At 41.5% G+C, this 21,801-nt stretch overlaps 1 protein-coding gene across 1 annotated transcript in view; it reads right to left on the bottom strand.

The window, feature by feature from the left end:
- Positions 1–3,629: 3,629 nt before the first annotated feature.
- ahcy (adenosylhomocysteinase) overlaps positions 3,630–21,801 on the bottom strand; it is a 33,490-nt gene continuing 15,318 nt past the window's right edge. Inside the window, 8 exon segments of the mRNA XM_045691388.2 lie at positions 3,630–4,394; positions 5,434–5,627; positions 5,737–5,854; positions 13,108–13,195; positions 13,493–13,727; positions 13,829–13,905; positions 13,908–13,931; positions 16,459–16,611. Coding sequence (XP_045547344.1) covers positions 4,343–4,394; positions 5,434–5,627; positions 5,737–5,854; positions 13,108–13,195; positions 13,493–13,727; positions 13,829–13,905; positions 13,908–13,931; positions 16,459–16,611 — 941 coding nt within the window. The 3' untranslated portion in view covers positions 3,630–4,342.

Raw genomic sequence — 21,801 nt, forward strand, 5'->3', positions numbered from 1 at the left:
AGGATGTTTCTTTTTTTGCTGAGTTTATTAACCTCTGCGACCTCCCCAAAATTCCCAACCAACTTGGCTCTTATTCAACTGATTGTGATGACAGACACATTGCTTGAGCCTCCCAGAGAACTAAGAAAGTATGAAAGCCAATGGTCCAATAATCTAGAACATTGCTGTGCAGACTCAGACACTTTCAATGACAAAACCTTGTGGTAAATAGCATTGCGTAGATCAAAGTCAGACCAGTGGCTCTCATGATAGAGGACTGAGCTGCTCAGAGCAGTGTAATGAGCTGGGCTGTAAACATTGACCAGGCCCAGCCAGTACAAGTCATAAAAGTGAGGAGCCAAAACACATCAACGGGAGGGAGTGACACTTTGGGTACCACAGGCAGCAGCTGTTTCCCATTCACAGGCAAAAGAAAATAGTCTTAGAAAAAGGTTGATTGAGCAGTTACGTGCCTCAGGAAAACACTTTGGCAGCAATTTCAACGTTTCAGTATGTCTAATGGCACACAGGGTACTTTGGTTATCCCTAAAGTTGCCCCTTGCATTCCCAACCTTACAAAAAAAGATTGCAGTTTTGAAAGTGCAGTAACTGCAGTCGACTGCAGTATTTTGGACGCAGTAATTGCAGAATACTGCAGTTATACTGCACTCTGACTGCAATCTTTTTTCGTATGCACGTGGTCTTTTGATAGTTGTTTAAAATGGTCAAATAAACAACCTGTAACACTTTATATTAAAGGTACCCTTTATAAAGGTTGAGGTAAATGTGTATTTAATCATTTATCAATGCATATTTAAAACCATTTTACCACAAATAGAACATCTTTGATTATATCATGGCATTGTTGAATACTAATTTCTGACTGGCTTGAAGGGCATTCTAGAGTGTGCATTATTTCCCTATTGCATGATGTAATTCAATGGCTAAGTTCATTCTTGCATGATCTATTTGAACTGCTTTTGAAAGCAAAAGTCAAATTGGAAAACTTAACTTCATTGTTGAATTAGATTTTCATAATAGTAAAGATGGATGATGGTTTGCTTAGCTAAACTAGCAAGTCTGTGTTTGGTTACCAAGGCAACTACTGTAGCCATCTAGCTAGTTGTCACATTTGTCTGTTCAGTGCCTGCCAAATAATGAACCAATATTAACATGTAGCTGACCTGGTCAGCCTCATGGAAAGATCAGGTGTTCTTAATGTTTGAGACGCCGAAGGCTCCCACCATTAGCTCTGACAAATTGAAAACCCTAGTCATTGGCGACTCCATTACCCGCAGTGTTAGACTTAAAACGAATCATCCAGCGATCATACACTGTTTACCAGGGGGCAGGGCTACCGACGTTAAGGCTAATCTAAAGACGGTGCTGGCTAAAGCTAAAACTGGCGAGTGTAGAGAGTATAGAGATATTGTTATCCACGTCGGCACCAACGATGTTAGGATGAAACAGTCAGAGGTCACCAAGCGCAACATAGCTTCAGCGTGTAAATCAGCTAGAAAGATGTGTCGGCATCGATTAATTGTCTCTGGCCCCCTCCCAGTTAGGGGGAGTGATGAGCTCTACAGCAGAGTCTCACAACTCAATCGCTGGTTGAAAACTGTTTTCTGCCCCTCCCAAAAGATAGAATTTGTAGATAATTGGCCCTCTTTCTGGGACTCACCCACAAACAGGACCAAGCCTGGCCTGTTGAGGAGTGACGGACTCCATCCTAGCTGGAGGGGTGCTCTCATCTTATCTACGAACATAGACAGGGCTCTAACTCCTCTAGCTACACAATGAAATAGGGTGCAGGCCAGGCAGCAGGCTGTTAGCCAGCCTGCCAGCTTAGTGGAGTCTGCCACTAGCACAGTCAGTGTAGTCAGCTCAGCTTTCCCCATTGAGACCGTGTCTGTGCCTCGATCTAGGTTGGGCAAAATTAAAAATGGCGGTGTTCGCTTTAGCAATCTCACTAGTATAAAGACCTCCTCCATTCCTGCCATTATTGAAAGAGATTGTGATACCTCACATCTCAAAATTGGGTTACTTAATGTTAGATCCCTCACTTCCAAGGCAGTTATAGTCAATGAACTAATCACTGATCATAATCTTGATGTGATTGGCCTGACTGAAACATGGCTTAAGCCTGATGAATTTACTGTGTTAAATGAGGCCTCACCCCCTGGTTACACTAGTGACCATACCCCCGTGTATCCGGCAAAGGCGGAGGTGTTGCTAACATTTACGATAGCAAATTTCAATTTACAACAACAAAAAAAAAATGACGTTTTCGTCTTTTGAGCTTCTAGTCATGAAATCTATGCAGCCTACTCACTCACTTTTTATAGCTACTGTTTACAGGCCTCCTGGGCCATATGCAGTGTTCCTCACTGAGTTCCCTGAATTCCTATCGGATCTTGTAGTCATAGCAGATAATATTCAAATTTTTGGTGACTTTAACATTCACATGGAAAAGTCCACAGACCCACTCCAAAAGGCTTTTGGAGCCATCATCGACTCAGTGGGTTTTGTCCAACATGTATCTGGACCTACTCACTGCCACAGTCATACTCTGGACCTAGTTTTGTCCCATGGAATAAATGTTGTGGATCTTAATGTTTTTCCTCATAATCCTGGATTATCGGACCCCCATTTTATTGCGTTTGCAACAAATAATCTGCTCAGACCCCAACCAAGGAGCATTAAAAGTCGTGCTATAAATTCTCGGACAACCCAAAGATTAATTTACTTTTTAAAAAAGGTCCATATTGATAATTTATATTATGAACAAGTTGATTGACAAAGTAATGAAACATTTAATAAACCACCTTTGGGCTATGATCCAAAATTGTGTCGGTAGTATGAGCGTTAAGCAGACTGTAGTTTACGATTCAAGCTTTAAAATAATTTCTTCCTACCTTTTCTTGACTAACATTCAAACCCAAATGCTTGTAATGCATACTGTAAAGTTCTTCATAGTATGTTGAGTTGGCGTGGAGACAAGTACAAGGAATAACAAAGGTAAGCAGCCTTGCGCGATCCGGAACGGTTCATATTTCTGTAGCACGAGACAGCTTGATACAGAAATACACCCCCTCGACAGGACACTACTCTATTGCAGGGCCTTCCAATCTATATTCTTAATGGTGAGTTCCAAGCAGAGAAGCATCCGGTCTCATTTTTACAGTCTTTGGTATGACTCGGTGAGGGATTAAACTCACAACCTTCCAATTTCAGGGTGGACACTAACCAGGCCACTGAGTTGGTGCCAATAACGGCGAAAGAAACGCCATTATTCAATTAGTTGATGGATCCTCCGGAGCCAAGTAGCATTGAATCAAAAGCAAAATCTCTAAGTTGATGGGCGATTGCAGTGTAAATTTGAATTAATAGCGTTCATCCACGCAATCCCCCAATGAATAGCTTCGCATAACTCCAGTTAGGTTCAAACGTGTCAATTTTCACCTGTTTGGAATAGACTTAAGCAAAGGGCAGACAAATTGCAGTAATGAAGTGTCCTGACAGAATCTGTCATTTTCAATTGAGGGGTCCGGCAGGTTGCGTGGAGTTGCCCTCTGCATTATTTCAACTCTTGCATTGCATTTGCCATGCAGCAATCAAACAAAAGTTAATAAAAGAGAATTACAACCCACTAAAATGTGATCTTTATTGCGTCACATTTCCCAATAGTACAACTCCTGTATGAAATGCAACACTTGAGATAAACATGATGTAACCGCTAAACATGCTAGTATAGTTGACCTGACCTCACCCCATTCTCTCACAGCTCACAACACTGGCAAGATAAAGCTAACAAAACAAAAAAAAATAGGGAAGTCATTACAATTGTTCTAGAACTGAGTAAGTACACTTGAAGCCAGGCAAGAACTGCCTTGGTGGTACTTTGGTGGATTTTCCTTAAGACAATATGAAACCAGCACTTATTGCCATATTAGCCACTACATTGTATATGTAAACCTGAATAGTACAGGGATTGGGGCTTTCAACTAAAATAAATCGGGCAAGAATGGGGCCTTGAGAAGCCATTTAGCACTTGTTACTTGAAAGGCAATGGAGCTCTGGTTAGAGTCTAAAGGCAAGTGTATACAGTGGGCAAGACATTTTGAATGCAAGTTGAAGCAGAGGATTAGCAAAAATGTCCTAGCCACCAGAAGACTCCTGGGAATCTTCCCCTACCCAGACCCATGTGTCCATGCACCACCACACCACCTCCAGACTGAACCATGACTCTGGGCCGCTGCTTGGCCACCTTCCTGACAAACTTTTCAATAGTGGTAGTGGTCGGGCTTGAAGAGTCCTTCGCAGTTAAGTCCCAGGTATTTGGCCTGCTTATCTGACAGCTTAGTCAGCTTGACGCCGAGCTTGTCGAGATGGGCGGGAGCCACCTCCTCATCCAGCTGCAGAAAGAAGAGAAAAAGGACATTACAAGTCAAATTCAGAATAAAGTTTCCTTACACTGGGACAAAACTTATTAGTAATGGGTTCAATCATCATGCAAATCACATTTTCCCCTGAAAACAAAAACATGCTTGGTTGCTCCCAAGCAGTTAGGTCAAAATCGCTGGAAAAATGCCAAAACTGGTCTCAATGCCAGTCTCAAGAACATACATAATTCACAAAGGAGCTGTCAAAAAAGGCTGAACATTATGTCCAGCAGGAAAATAATGAGGGATATCAGTGGTGGTTCTTATGTTTGACAGACCATGTACTCTTAAACAAAATAAATAAATAAAACTACATTCTTAAGGCAATAGACTGACCTCGAACCATCCCTGGCTTTGTTCCCAACTTCCCACCAGCATATCTCTTGCGCTCAGCTCTGAGTGTGTGGCTTCAGCTAAAGGCCTTAAGATGTTCACCACAACCCATGTGTCATTCAATTTAAAATGACTGCGCAGTGCTCAATTTCAGCTCCAAGTACAAAGAGCTTCATTTCGGCTACCTATTACAGGGTTAATCAAAGCCAACAACCAGTTTGATAGTTAAATTCCCAAGCACCCGTCAGATGGTAGAATTGCCAATAGTAATGTATTAAGAACATCCTCAACTCAAGAAATATATGCATTACGTGGTTCTGCAAACTGGATAAAGGCCACGATGTGATGTTAATGGGGCATATTTGATAACATACTACAAATGCTTGTCCAATTCTGAGAAGTCAAAAAAGCTACCTGTGTCCACTTGATGTTTTTCACAGTATCCGAAACCACCTATTTCAACCAGGAGTTAGTGGGGCCAATTTCAGAATACAGTGACACTACATTTTTTCCCGATTACACTGTGCAGAGTTGCAGGCAAAGAAAACCTAGAACCCTTTCCAGGTTGTGAAAAAAACGTATATAGGACGATCACAACTAAATAGCTACAGAATACACGTGTCAATGTAATGATGAAAAGACAAGTGCATTTACGTCGCTTCTCTTAAAAATGGCTCACCTTTTGGGCAGGAAGTGGACTCCCAGGGGGTACTTGCTGGTGTTCTTCCACAGCTCAATCTGGGCCAACACTTGGTTAGTAAAACAGTTGCTCATGACGAAGCTGGGGTGGCCCATGGCGCAGCCCAGGTTGACCAGTCTGCTCTCGGCCAGGACGATGATGTTGCGACCGCTCTTCATGCGGTAGCGGTCCACCTGGCAGGAGAACGGTAGTTTACGACAAAACTGGAGAACTAAATTACAGAAGACAACATAACATACATAGCACATCTAGGGTGTGTGAGTGTGGGGGGGTTAGTCCAACCTGCGGCTTGATGTTGATCTTCTCGGCTGAGTTGGCATTGAGCCAGTTCATGTCAATCTCACAGTCGAAGTGGCCGATGTTGCAAACGATGGAGTCGTCTTTCATTTGCTCAAAGTGTCTGGGGAGAACACCAGTGCATACATTAATGGACGGTTGTACAACTGCGCAAGAGGACAAGTACAATAGAGTGTCTAGTTTGAGAAAGACATCACAAGTCCTCAACTGGCAGCTTCATTAAATATCTATACATGTTTTTTTTTACCTTAAATTTAACTAGGCAAGTCAGTTAAGAACAAATTCTTATTTACAATGACGGCCTACCAAAAGGCAAAAAGGCCTCCTGCGGGGACGGGGGCCTGGGATAAAAAATAAATACAATATAAATATAGGACAAAAACACACATCACAACAAGAGAGAACACAACACTACATAAAGGGAGACCTAAGACAACATAGCAAGGCAGCAACACATGACAACACAGCATGGTACACACATTATTGGGCACAGAGAACAGCACAAAGCGCAAGGCAGAGACAACAATACATCACACAAAGCAGCCACAACTATCAGTAAGAGTGTCCATGATTGAGTCTTTGAATGAAGAGATAAAACTGTCCAGTTTGAGTGTTTGTTGCAGCTTGTTCCAGTCGCTAGCTGCAGCGAACTGAAAAGAGGAGCGACCCAGAGATGTGTGCGCTTTGGGGACCTTTAACAGAATGTGACTGGCAGAACGGGTGTTGTATGTGAAGGATGAGGGCTGCAGTAGATGTCTCAGACAGGGGGGAGTGAGGCCTAAGAGGGTTTTATAAATAAGCATCAACCAGTGAGTCTTGCGACGGGTATACAGAGATGACCAGTTTACAGTTTGGCAGCTGGGGTGAAAGAGGAGCGATTACAATAGAGGAAACCAAGTCTAGATTTAACTTTGGCCTGCAGCTTTGATATGTGCTGAGAGAAGGACAGTGTACCATCTAGCCATACTCCCAAGTACTTAAATGATGTGACTACCTCAAGCTCTAAACCCTCAGCGGTAGTAATAACATCTGTGGGAGGAGGGACCTTTGTTGGTCCCCCGTGTGGCTCAGTTGGTAGAGCATGGTGTTTGCAACGCCAGGGTTGTGGGTTCAAATCCCACGGGGGACCAGTACGGGAAACATTTTTTAAAAAATAAAAATGTATGAAATGTATGCATTCACTACTGTAAGTCGCTCTGGATAAGAGCGTCTGCTAAATGACTAAAATGTAAAATGTAAATGTTTTGGAGGTGTTCAGAACAAGGTTAAGGGTAGAGAAAGCTTGTTGGACACCAAGAAAGCTTTGTTGTAGCGCATTTTACACAAAATCCAGGGAGGGGCCAGCTGAGTAGAAGACTATCATCAGCATATAAATGGATGAGAGAGCTTCCTACTGCCTGAGCTATGTTGTTGATGTAAATTGAGAAGAGTGTGGGGCCTAGGATTGAGCCTTGGGGTACTCCCTTGGTGGCAGTCAGTGGCTGACAGCAGATTCTGACTTTATACACTGCACTCATTGAGAGAGGTGGTTAGCTAACCAGCCCAAAGACCCCTCAGACACCAATACTCCTTAGCCGGTCAACAAGAATGGAATGGTCTACCTTATCAAATGCTTTGGCCAAGTCAAAAAAATAGCAACACAATTTGCTTAGAATTAAGGGCAATGGTGACATCATTGAGGACCTTTTAAGGTTGCAGTGACACATCCATAACTTGAGCGGAAACCAGATTGCATGCCCGAGAGAATACTATCAAGAAAGCCAGTCAGTTGATTATCAAAAGTGTTGGAAAAACTTGTCAATAAACAGGCCTATAACCTGTTAGGGCTAGGGGGCAGTATTTACACCGCCGGATAAAAAACATACCCGATTTAATCTGGTTACCACTCCTACCCAGTAACTAGAATATGCATATACTTATTACATATGGATAGAAAACACCCTAAAGTTTCTAAAACTGTTTGAATGGTGTCTGTGAGTATAACAGAACTCATTTGGCAGGCAAACAACTGACAAGGTTTCATGCAGGAAGTGGCCTGTCTGACAAGGTGTCGTTCTTCTTGTCTCTGTTTATTGAAGAGTGAGGATCTTAGCTGTCCCGTGACACTTCCTACGGCTGCCATAGGGTCTCAGAAGGCGGTAAAAAGCTGAATCGTGGCTTTGCAGGCTCTGGCTGAAAAAAAGTAGCGCGTTTGGGTAGTGGCTGGTTACAGTACTGTGAGACTCAGGCTCGTGCCCGCGTCGACCGAAAGCTTTGTTTACTTTCCTCTGTTTAGCTAAATGGACATTCCCGGTCGTAATATTATCGCTTTTTTACGAGAAAAATGGCATAAAAATGGATTTTAAACAGCGGTTGACATGCTTCGAAGTACGGTAATGGAATATTTAGATTTTTTTTGTCACGAATTGCGCCATGCGCACGACCCTGATTTACCATTTCAGATAGTGTCTGGGACGCACGAACAAAACGCCGCTATTCGGATATAACGATGGATTATTTTGGACCAAACCAACATTTGTTATTGAAGTAGCAGTCCTGGGAGTGCATTCTGACGAAGACAACAAAAGGTAATCAAACTTTTATAATAGTAAACCTGATATTGGTGAGTGCTAAACTTGCCGGGTGTCTAAATAGCTAGCCCGTGATGCCTGGGCTATGCACTTAGAATATTGCAAAATGTGCTTTCACCAAAAAGCTATTTTAAAATCGGACATATCGAGTGCATAGAGGAGTTCTGTATCTATAATTCTTAAAATAATTGTTATGCTTTTTGTGAACGTTTATCGTGAGTAATTTCGTAAATTCACCGGAGGTTTGCGGGGGGTATGGTAGTTCTGAACGTCACATGCTAATGTAAAAAGCTGGTTTTTGATATAAATATGAACTTGATTGAACAAAACATGCATGTATTGTATAACATAATGTCCTAGGGTTGTCATCTGATGAAGATCATCAAAGGTTAGTGCTGCATTTAGCTGTCTTCTGGGTTTTTGTGACATTATATGCTAGCTTGAAAAATGGGTGTCTGATTATTTCTGGCTTGGTACTCTGCTGACATAATCTAATGTTTTGCTTTCGTTGTAAAGCCTTTTTGAAATCGGACAGTGTGGTTAGATTAACGAGAGTCTTGTCTTTAAATAGCTGTAAAATAGTCATATGTTTGAGAAATTGAAGTAATAGCATTTCAAACGTTTTGAAAATCGCGCCACAGGATTCAACTGGCTGTTACGTAGGTGGGACGAATTCGTCCCGCCTAGCCCAGAGAGGATAACAGTTAGGATTAGCTTTATCTCCCCCTTTAAATAAGGACGAACCGTGGCTGCCTTCCAAGCAATGGGAAACTCCCCAGAAAAGGAGAGACAGTACCTGCAAAACACCAGTCAACGTCAACAGTGAAGAGACAACTCTGGGATGCTGGCCTAGGCAGAGTTGCAAAGAAAAAGCCATATCTCAGATTGGTCAATAGAAACAAAAGATTAAGATGGTCAAAAGAACACAGACACTGAACAGTGGAAGATTGGAAAAAAAGTATTATGGACAGACGAATCTAAATTTGAGGTGTTTGGATCACAAAGACGAACATTCGTGAGACGCAGAAAAAATGAAGATGCTGGAGGAGTGCTTGGCGCCATCTGTCAAGCATGGTGGAGGCAATGTGATGGTGTGCTTTGGTAGTGGTAAAGTGGGAGATTTGTACAGGGTAAAAGGGATCTTGAAGGAGGAAGGCTATCAGTCCATTTTGCAACGCCATGCCATACCCTGTGGACGGCGCTTAATTGGAGCCAATTTCCTCCTACAACAGGACAATGACCCAAAGCACAGCTCCAAACTATGTAAGAACTATTTAGGGAAGAAGCAGTCAGCTGGTATTCTGTCTATAATGGAGTGGCCAGCACAGTCACCAGATCTCAGCCCTATTGAGCTGTTGTGGGAGCAGCTTGACCGTATGGTATGTAAGAAGTGCACATCAAGCCAATCCAACTTGTGGGAGGTGCGTCAGGAAGCATGGGGTGAAATCTCTTCAGATTACCACAACAAATTGACAACTTGACCGCCAAAGGTCTGCAAGGCTGTAATTGTTGCAAATGGAGGATTCTTTGATGAAAGCAAAGTTTGAAGGACACAATTATTATTTCAATAAAAAATAAAAACAATTATTTATATATAACCTTGTCAACGTCTTGACTACATTTCCTATTCATTTCATGTATGTTTTCATGGAAAAACAAGGACATTTCTAAATGACCCCAAACTTTTGAACGGTAGTGTATGTAGAAGTAACTTCTAAATGTTTTTTCCTGTGCTGCATTGAATCACTTAATACAAATAATGCTTGACTAACGCTGTCCCTGGCAAAAAAGTTTTTGCGACCAATCGATTGGTTGAAATTTTAAAACGTGAATTTTTCCATATGTAGACACCCTATGCGTTTTAATAAAATCAACTATATGCAGGCTACGGAGCTTGCCTGATGCTAAGCACACTGTGATTAAATAATGAAGACACACGAATGACTCAAGAGATCAAAATAGATTTAAAGAAAAAAAAAAAAAAGTTCCCAACCCCTCTCCTCTTCCTGGCCTTTGCAGATTATGTGTTACGCTCCTGAAGTTGGCGGTAATAGGCTACACCAGCCACCGGCAACCTTCTCCATTTGGCGTGACAATTTATCATCTTACCATTTGTACTAATTTGCGTGCCAGTTATGGTTTTCAGATGCATATTTTTGTATAACTGTTTCATTTAATTTATAAGTCTTCGAATCTCAAAATCATTGTCATGTGGTTAATAAAGAAAGTATATCCTCTTGAGGATACCCTAGGATAGGGGGCGCCACAGCGCATTTTGAAAAAAATTCGTTCCCATTTTCAACGGCCTACTAATCAAACTCAGAAGCTAGGACATGCATGCTTATTATATATGGATAGAAAACACCCTAAAGTTTCTAAAACTGTTTGAATGGTGTCTGTGAGTATAACAGAACTCAAGTGGCAGTCAAAACCCCGAGACCGATTGAACCAGGAAGTGGAATTCTGAATTGTGGACTCGACTTCTCATCTTTCCCTATTAATCACACCGTTAACAATGGTTCAGTGAGCACTTCCTATTGCTTCCACTAGATGTCGCCAGTCTTTTCACAGTGGTTTGAGCCTTATACAGTCGAAACTCAGTGAATGAGACGCATTGGAAATTGGTCACAGGGGATGGGCCATCACCATTATGACGCCGGCGGCGCTGTCTACCCCCACCTTTGGAAATGTTTCAAAACACTCTGCAACCGTCCCCGTCGAATCTTATTGGCTCTCTAGGTGTTACAGGCCCTGAAGATTAATGTTTTACAACGTTTGACATGTTTGAACGAACCTAAATGGGAAAAAAATGTTTTATTTCGAAACGGCTGTGCCGCGCCCGGCAGAGTATTTTGATACAGCATTCAGACGCGCTAACAACAGAAAGCTAATGGAACATAAATGATGGACTTTTTCGACCGAAAATACATCTGTTGTGGACCTGGGATTCCTGGAAGTGCTTTCTGATGAAGACAACTAAAGGTAGGCGATTATTGACAATATTATACAAGATGAGATGTGACATGCGATTGTTCCAAGATGGCGCCGAGCTCGGTTTATTAGCTCATTTTCTGAGTATCGCATCTCCTTTTATCGCAAAGTGTGATTACCCAGTAAAGTTAATTTAAAATCTGGTATGACAGGTGTTCTCAAGAGATATTCATCTATAAATGTTAGATTGACAATATAAATTTAAAAAATCGTTTTCGAATAGTAATTTAGGGAATTGTAGGACTGTTTCCCGGGACGCATTTGAGGGGAAAATAGGTAGTGAAAGTCAGACGCCGATGTAAAATGCTGTTTTTATATATAAATATGACCTTCATTGAACAAAAGAATGCATGCATTGTGTAACATGATGTCCTAGGTGTGTCATCTGATGAAGTTTGTAAAAGGTTAGTGCTGCATTTAGCTGTTTTTTGGTTATTTGTGATGCAAGTGGTTGGTCGGAAAATGGCTATGTTGCTGCTTTTTACGATGGACTCATCTAACATAATCTAATGATTTGCTTTTCCTGTAAAACCTTTTTGAAATCGGACGACGTGGGTCGATTCAGGAGAGGTGTATCTATAAAACAAACAAAACATTTTTTATTTTTTTAAATTATTAATTTTTTTAATGCTAATTGGCGATATGATTTTTCGCTGGATTTTGATCCCGCTAACGGGATCAGACGCTGAAGAGGATATCTAAAAGTTACTTCTATTGCCATCCATGTAGAAATAGCCAACATAAAGCAAACAAATAAAAACATTGCAGCCTGCAGGTATAAAACAGCCTAATACAAATCCTATAAAAATTGTAAAAAATACTTATATATATATATATATATTTTTTTAAAAACATATTTGCAACACATTGCCTGTCTGCAAAAAAACGTATTGACTTGGTCCGGCCCGAACCTTTCGCTAGGAAACGTGCAGCATTGTATAAAATATTCTACGGCCCTCGTATCCAGTGAGCTCAGGACAGACACAGCTGTAGGCCATTTGTGCAAGGGATAAGAAGTAAATCAGGTATTTTATGGCGTTTCACCTGGATCAGAGCATGACATTTTCCCCCTTTCATGCAGTGGTTATCGAAAGGGAGAGAGATGGAAATATCGCGCTAATACATTGAACTACTGTCATTCTCAATGGATTCTAAAAACAGACTTGGTTTACTTGTGGTTTGAAGTGAAGAAAAAATGACTTTAAGAAGCGCCACTGGTCATTAGTGGTGTTGAGTTAAGACAGACGTCCCAAATGTGCAAACATATAGGTCTACACTTGCGCGCAGGCCAGGTGGCATAGGCCTACTTCTATATGCGTAATCAGGTGCGTGTCCTTACTCAACATTGACACGAGCACTCCAAAGTAAATATGATGAATAAATTGAGAACTCATAAACGGAATGAAACAATGTACTACTGGTGATCTATGTAATGATAGACTAACAATAAAAGGGCAAACAATTCACACAATGAAGTTATGAAACAATGAATGTGGACGAAATGGCGGGAGAGCGCATTCTGAGAGAGACATACCTTGTGCAACTTAGCCACACTCTTCTTATTGGACCGTGTCATCCCCGTGACCTCCACAATGGCTTAGTCCACAGAGACAGGAGCAAATCAAACTTATGTGCCATGAACGAAAACAATCTATTTGCGACTGCTCGTCCAACAGCCTATTGCCCAAACAATTGATTAAATGGGGTCAGCCCTACTTGACTGCGTGTACTTCTGATCAGACAGTGTTTAACATGGGTTGCATGGTGTTCTACCAGACTCCAAAATGATACCTACTTGCCCAAAAGGATGTCCTCACAGCCAGTGGTGGTCACAAAGATGTTCCCCTCCTTGCAAGCTTCCTCCATGGTGGTGACTTCATATCCTACAACAATCACAAAAGCCAATTAAATACTACACAAAAACAATGTACAACATTACTTTTACACTTGAGCTTGATACCTCTGCAGCAGTGAACAAATGGCATGGGGTCAAACAGAAATTGTTTGCATAGTATGTACAGCAATTATAAATGGCCTTTAACTTAAAACAAATTCTTCAGATCATATTTGCTAGGCACCCAAGATAACTGAATGCACACCTATAACCAATCTCCAATAATATTTTGAGAATGTAAATTAAATCTGAACAATAACATAATCAAACTAAAAAGGATCCAGACCCTCCATGGCAGCCTGCAGGGCATTGATGGGGTCCATTGATGGGGTGATGATGACGCGGGCACCGAACCCACGGAGGGCCTGGACGCAGCCCTTACCAACGTCACCGTAGCCGGCAACAACCGCCACCTTTCCGACAATCATCACGTCGGTGGCCTGCTTGATCCCGTCAATCAGAGACTCATTGCAGCCATACAGGTTGTCAAACGATCTATAGAGAGGGAGTCAATACCGCTGCTTACTCAGGAGGGTGATGACGTACAGTACCTTTATTTTATGGCACTTTAAGAACTGATGAGGCATGCATGGCCCTACTTAGGGAGGATGATGGGGTCTACCTTGGTGACTGAGTCGTTGACATTGATGGCTGGGATCTTGAGCTCACCGTTCTTCATCATCTTGTACAGGTTGTGGTGGTCTCCTCAGACACACCCTTTATTCCTAAAGGAGACAATTTGACAATCTTTAATTAGCACCTTTTTTTTTTATGGCATCCACATGTGGTAGGTGGCGCCAACATAAAGATCACAAAATTATCAGGGCCATAGCCTGATCTCTTCTCAGAGAACTAATATGAACGGCAGGTTAACATTTCGAACAGGAGTCAAGACTTCCCTCCTTAGGAACATCATTCCCAAGGGACTGTGTTTAAAGTTAAGAGTTCCTGCTGCATGTTGCTTACCAAGCACCTTAAGTTCATCCGCAGTTCTCAGTATTGACTCTGGAGTAATGCCGCCACCTAGTGTACAAGACTGAGAAATACAGCCCTGCTGATAATCATAGCAGTATCACCCTTCCAATTTGGGGGAGGTGTATTTCCATTCCTGAACCACACTAAATTAGATCTGAGAATACTAGTGTACAGGACTAGTGTGGAAAGGCTGTGCCTATTACAATACCTCTAGTGTTTCGCATTGGGGCATAAAGTAAACCACCTTTACATTGCACGGTTACCCCATCACCCACTTATTTCAATTGCTGGCTAAAGTGTGTCTTTGCTGTTTAAAGAAAATAGAAACCATGGATTACAGAGTCTCCCAGCCAATACAAAACATCAAGTTAAATACTGAACTTCCCCTTTAATGCTTTGCTCTGGATGGAACAGTCATTCCTTTAACCTTTCTGGGACCGGGGGCAGTATTGAGTAGTTTGGATGAATGAGGTGCCCAAATTAAACTGCCTACTACTCGGGCTCAGAACGTAGGATATGCATATTATTAGTATATTTGGATAGAAAACACTCTGAAGTTTCTAAAACTGTTTGAATGATGTCTGTGAGTATAACAGAACTCATATGGCAGACAAAAACCTGAGAAAAATCCAACCAGGAAGTGGGAAATCTGATGCTTGTAGTCTTTTCAAGTCATTGCCTGTCTAACACACAGTGACTTAGGGTTCATTTTGCACTTCCTAAGGCTTCCACTAGATGTCAACAGTCTTTAGAACCTAGTTTCAGGCTTTTGCGGTGAACACAGAGCGAACAAGAGGACCTGGAAGTTAGTGACTCAGAATGAGTTTTGTGGCGCGCTTTCACGTGAGGGGTAGCTGTGTTCCATAACGTTTTTCAAGACATTGGAATCATCCAGTTGGAATATTATTGAAGTTTTAAGTTAAAAAGGCCCTAAAGATTGATGCTATACAACGTTTGACATGTTTCAACGAACGTAAATATAACTTTTTTTGACTTTTTGTCATGACATTTTGGTCGCGCTTCCTACATTTGGAGTAGCTTACAAATTATGGACTTTATCGAACAAAACAACATTTATTGTGGACCAGGGATTCCTGGAAGTGCCTTCTGATGAAGATCAATGGTAAGTGAATATTTATAATGCTATTTATGATTTTAGATGACTCCAAAATGTATCTGTATTGCTTGATGTCTTTTTCTGAGTGCCGTACTCAGATTATTGCAAAGTGTGCTTTCCCCGTGAAGCTTTTTTGAAATCTGTCACAGCGGTTGCATAAAGGACATGTTCATCTATAATTCTTTGAATAACAGTTTAATATTTTATCAACGTTTATGATGAGTATTTTTGTAAATTGTTGTGCTGATTCACCGGCAGTATTGGAGGCAAAATATTTTCTGAACATCACGCGCCAATGTAAAATGCTGTTTTTGGATATACATATGAACTTTATCGAACAAAACATACATGTATTATCTAACATTGAGTCCTAGGAGTGTCATCTGATGAAGATCGTCAAAGGTTAGTGCTTAATTTTTGCTGAATTTATGGTTTTTGTGACCCCTCTCCTGCTTGGAAAATGGCTGTGTGGTTTTTCTTGTGTTTTCACTGTCCTAACATAATCTAACTTTATGCTTTCGCCGTAAAGCCTTTTTGAAATCGGACAATGTGGGTACATTAAGGAGAAGTGTATCTTTAAAATGGTGTAAAGTAGTCGTATGTTTGAGAACTTTGAATTATGACATTTTGTTGTTTTGAATTTGGCGCTCTGATTTTTCACTGGCTGTTGAATAGTGTGAAACGTGGGTGGGACGTGGTAGCGTCCCACCCTCAGGGCGACGTGGTAGCGTCCCACGTCGCCCTGAGAAGTTAAAGGCTCTAACAGGATGCAACACACCCTAAAATCCAACTTAATTTGCCACACAACTTAACAAAATGGCAAACCAACAAAGGCTTGACCGGATAAAGTAAATGATTATGACAAATAACTGTGACAAGTCCAATGCAGGGGCATTGGCTAAATATCAAACCTCATGTTTACATTTCTGTAAGGCAAAAGCAAAATGGGAGCTCCACTACTACACGGTATTTCACTTCAGTACCCTTCGGATCCAGTTAGGGCCAAGGGGGAGTGAGCGAATTGGGACAGGTGAATACCACTGTCCTCCATAGCCCTTCAATGTTTGCAGCAATATGGTGCCCTGCTTCTTTAATTAAGCAGCAGTATGAGAGGCCTGAGGCCCTGAGAGTTGTAAGTCAGAGATAGCTAGGTCCTGTACCTGACAGCAGTATGGGGTACCTCTTGTGGACCATGTTGGTGAGGTCGCCGCCGTCGTCCAGGATCATGTTGAGGGGCTGGCCGTCCTTCCAGTAGATGGTCTGCTCAATGCACCACACATACTCCTCGTCGGTCATCCCCTTCCAGGCATAGACTGCAATGAGAGAGGGGCGTGAGAATCAGGGTTAATGAGCGCTTTGCAATGGCATCAGACCCAATGGATGCATTCAGTAAGGATGAACCAGGATTTAAAAAAATTAAACAAAGCAGGCACTACCAATGGGAAAGTTAATTTTCATATTCTATTTTTAAAACATTACTATACCAATTGTACCAAATGAATGCAACCCAGGCAATAGGACAATAATACAGAAGTTTGAGTGTACACCAGGGCCTGGTTTCCGATAGCGATGGAACTTAGGCTTGCGAGTGTTAAGGATGCATCCTTCCGAAGATGTAATATGTGTTTCCCAAAATACCACTCAGAGAATGTTCACTAAGTGTGTCGTCGAGGCACGTGTCAACACTAATAGGATCGAATGAAAGGCAGCGCTGCTCTCGGATCAGCTTTCTCCATTAAAATTGTCCCTTAATATTATAATTATTCCATAATACTGACGAGGGATAAGCGCAGAGATATCACCTATGGCAGCAAATATTGAGGCAGCTTATTCTAATGTGTAGGCCTACCTAATAATACACTAAATAAAGATTAGACAGTAGACTATAATTAGTAAAACAGAACGCAATTGAATGAACATTAAATTTATTTCAATATACAGGCCTGTGTAGCCTATACTGTTATCATCTTTATTTTAATCCTCTTTATCCTTCGCTTGTTTGTAGCAACTTTGTATATGAAGTCAATTTCGTTTTGAAGTTATCGGCAGTCAGAAAGAAAAACATCTTGATTCTGTGTTTAGCGATGATCTTCTGTGTATAAACTGACACAGAAGGGCAAAAAAAGCATTTAACAACGCACTTAACTATTCTACGAGTTGTCCAAGGCAGTCAGTAAATAACAAGCGTTTAAGAGCAACTTCAGTGACGATGGTTTTGGGAAACAGCTCAGATTTAACAATGCTCTTTTGAAGGTTCTAATGAAACAAGTCTTAAAATGCTTGTGGAAAACTAGGCCCAGTACAATAATTTAGTATTGTTGATGGCTGAGAAGGGCAAAATAATTACAAATGTTATATGTTAAACAAGAAAGAGACTGGGACTAACTGCCAAACTGGGGTAAAATTGGTATTAATGGAATATTACAATGGCAACTGTCTCAATGGCCAAAACTGCCTTCAGATAAGAGAAGGTGCCTTGGGGTAAGAATGATCAAATCAAATTGTATTGGTCATATTACACACATGGTTAGCAGATGTTAATGCGAGTGTAGCGAAATGCTTGTGCTTCTAGTTCCAACCATGCAGTAATATCTAACAAGTAATCTAACAATTTTGCAACAACTACCTTATACTTACACACCACACACACACACACACGTGTAAGGAATGAATAAGAATTTGTACATATAAATATACTGCTCAAAAAAATAAAGGGAACACTTAAACAACACATCCTAGATCTGAATGAAATAAATAATCTTATTAAATACTTTTTCTTTACATAGTTGAATGTGCTGAAAACAAAATCACACAAAAATAATCAATGGAAATCCAATTTATCAACCCATGGAGGTCTGGATTTGGAGTCACACTCAAAATTTAAGTGGAAAACCACACAACTGGCTGATCCAACTTTGATGTAATGTCCTTAAAACAAGTCAAAATGAGGCTCAGTAGTGTGTGTGGCCTCCACGTGCCTGTATGACCTCCCTACAACGCCTGGGCATGCTCCTGATGAGGTGGCGGATGGTCTCCTGAGGGATCTCCTCCCAGACCTGGACTAAAGCATCCGCCACCTCCTGGACAGTCTGTGGTGCAAAGTGGCGTTGGTGGATGGAGCGAGACATGATGTCCCAGATGTGCTCAATTGGATTCAGGTCTGGGGAACGGGCGGGCCAGTCCATAGCATCAATGCCTTCCTCTTGCAGGAACTGCTGACACACTCCAGCCACATGAGGTCTAGCATTGTCTTGCATTAGGAGGAACCCAGGGCCAACCGCACCAGCATATGGTCTCACAAGGGGTCTGAGGATCTCGTCTCGGTACCTAATGGCAGTCAGGCTACCTCTGGCGAGCACATGGAGGGCTGTGCGGCCCCCCCAAAGAAATGCCACCCCACACCATGACTGACCCACCGCCAAACCGGTCATGCTGGAGGATGTTGCAGGCAGCAGAAAGTTCTCCACGGCGTCTCCAGACTCTGTCACGTGCTCAGTGTGAACCTGCTTTCATCTGTGAAGAGCACAGGGCGCCAGTGGCGAATTTGCCAATCTTGGTGTTCTCTGGCAAATGCCAAACGTCCTGCACGGTGTTGGGCTGTAAGCACAACCCCCACCTGTGGACGTCGGGCCCTCATACCACCCTCATGGAGTCTGTTTCTGACCGTTTGAGCAGACACATGCACATTTGTGGCCTGCTGGAGGTCATTTTGCAGGGCTCTGGCAGTGCTTCTCCTGCTCCTCCTTGCACAAAGGCGGAGGTAGCGGTCCTGCTGCTGGGTTGTTGCCCTCCTACGGCCTCCTCCACGTCTCCTGATGTACTGGCCTGTCTCCTGGTAGCGCCTCCATGCTCTGGACACTATGCTGACAGACACAGCAAACCTTCTAGCCACAGCTCGCATGATGTGCCATCCTGGATGAGCTGCACTACCTGAGCCACTTGTGTGGGTTGTAGACTCCGTCTCATGCTACCACTAGAGTGAAAGCACCGCCAGCATTCAAAAGTGACCAAAACATCAGCCAAGAAGCATAGGAACTGAGAAGTGGTCTGTGGTCCCCACCTGCAGAACCACTCCTTTATTGGGGGTGTCTTGCTTATTGCCTATAATTTCCACCTGTTGTCTATTACATTTGCACAACAACATGTGACATTTATTGTCAATCAGTGTTGCTTCCTAAGTGGACAGTTTGATTTCACAGAAGTGTGATTGACTTGGAGTTACATTGTGTTGTTTAAGTGTTCCCTTTATTTTTTTGAGCAGTGTATATGGATGAGCGACGGCATAACGGCATAGGCAAGATGCAGTAAATGGCATAGAGTACAGTATATACATATGAGATGAGTAATGTAGGGTGTGAAAACATTATAGAAAGTGGCATTGTTTAAAGTGACTAGTGATACATTTATTATATCCAATTTTTCATTATTAAAGTGGCTAGAGATTCTAGTCAGTATGTTGGCAGCAGACACTCAATGTTAGTGATGGCTGTTTAACAGTCTGATGGCCTTGAGATAGAAACTGTTTTTCAGTCTCTCGGTCCCAGCTTTCATGCACCTGTACTGACCTCGCCTTCTGGATGATAGCGTGGTGAACAGGCAGTGGCTTGGGTGGACAAATTAGCTAGCAACAGCAAGCTAGCTAAATAGGACAAATTAGCTAGCAAGTGCAAGCTAAATTGCCATAACTGTTTAATGCTTTTTGACCTGTCCCCAAATTAATGTGATTGGTTCAGAGTTTGTTTGATATTTTAATCTGCGTGTCATTATCGCGTTTGGTGTAGGGGGACAAAATAAATGTATGCACGATGGCCGGATTGGGTTCCGTGTTAGGTTGGCGCCTGTTCGATAAAATACGGAACCGTTCCGTATTTCACTGAAAGAACAAACGTTTTGTTTTCTAAATTATAGTTTCCGGATTTGACCATATTAATGACCTTAGGCTCATTTCTGTGTGTTTATTATATTATAATTAAGTCTATGATTTGATATTTCATAGAGCAGTCTGATAGAGCGGTGGTAGGCAGCAGCAGGCTCTTAAGCATTCATTCAATCTTTCCTGCGTTTTCCAGTAGCTCTTAGCAATGCTTGAATGACAGCGCTGTTTATGACTTCAAGCCTACCAACTCCTGAGATTAGGCTGGCAATACTAAAGTGCCTATTAGAACATCCAATAGTCAAAGGTATATGAAATACAAATGGTATAAAGAGAAAGTCCTATAATAACTACAACATAAAACTTCTTAACTGCGAATATTGAAGACTCATGTTAAAAGGAACCACCAAGCTTTCAGAGGTTCTCATGTTCTGAGCAAGGAACTTAAAACGTTAGCTTTTTTTACATGGCACATCTTGCACTTTTACTTTCGCCAACACTGTTTTTGCATTATTTAAACCAAATTGAACATGTTTAATTATTTATTTGAGACTAAATTGATTTCTATTGATGTATTAAGTTAAAATAAAAGTATTCATTGTTTTAATTGTCATTACTACAACAACAAAAAAAATATATATATATATATATATATATATATATATACACACGCACACAACTTTTTTTTAAAAATTATAAATAAAAATTTTTTAAATCGACCGATTAATCGTTTTTTTGGGGTCCTCCGATATTTGGTATCAGCGTTGAAAAATCATAATCAGTCGACCTCTAATATAGACAGGTGTGTCCCTTTCCAAATCATGTCCAATCGATTGAATTTACCACAGGTGGACTCCAATCAAGTTGTAGAAACATCAAGGATGATCAATGGAAATAGGATGCCCCTAAGTTCAATTGCAAGTCTCATAGCAAAGGGTCTGACTACTTATGTAAATAAGGTAAGTAAAAAAATTCAACATTTGCAGAAATGTAAAAAAAAAAATATTTTTGCATCATCATTATGGGGTATTGTGTGTAGATTGATGAGGAAATGTTCTTGAATCCATTTTAGAATAAGGCTGTAACGTTAATTAAAAAAAAGGGGTCGGAATACGTTCCTAATGCACTGTAAGTCGTGAAATTGACTTAACGAGGATTTATTTATTTATTCATAGGTCCTCTGAACTTCTGTAACAAAAATCAACAATAGTACCAAAGACAGGCAGAAAACGGCTTCTCCAATAGAAATCCCCCATCACGCTTGTGGGCGATGTCACAGCAACATTGGCTAGCTAAGCTCATGCACAGAATCAGGTATAACGGTCATCTTGCGCACAGCCAGCAAATCAAAAGCACTCAGTCGTTTTTGATTTAACTTCTTCGGGGGTAGGCCCCCCCTCCTTCTCAATTTCCGCCTGAAGACACACCCTAATCTAACTGCCTGTAGCTCAGGCCCAGAAGCAAGGATATGCATATTTTGTGGAAATGTGAATTGAATGTAGGAGAATATAACACAATCGATCTGGTAGAAGATAATACAAGGAAAAAAAACATCTGTTTTTTTATTGTTGTTGCATCATCTTTCAAATGAACAAGAACAGCCAAACATTCAGACAGGTTGCTGGGGATA

The sequence above is a fragment of the Salmo salar genome, chromosome 12 (assembly GCF_965601325.2).
Source record: "Salmo salar chromosome 12, fSalSal1, whole genome shotgun sequence".
Lineage (NCBI taxonomy): Eukaryota > Metazoa > Chordata > Actinopteri > Salmoniformes > Salmonidae > Salmo > Salmo salar.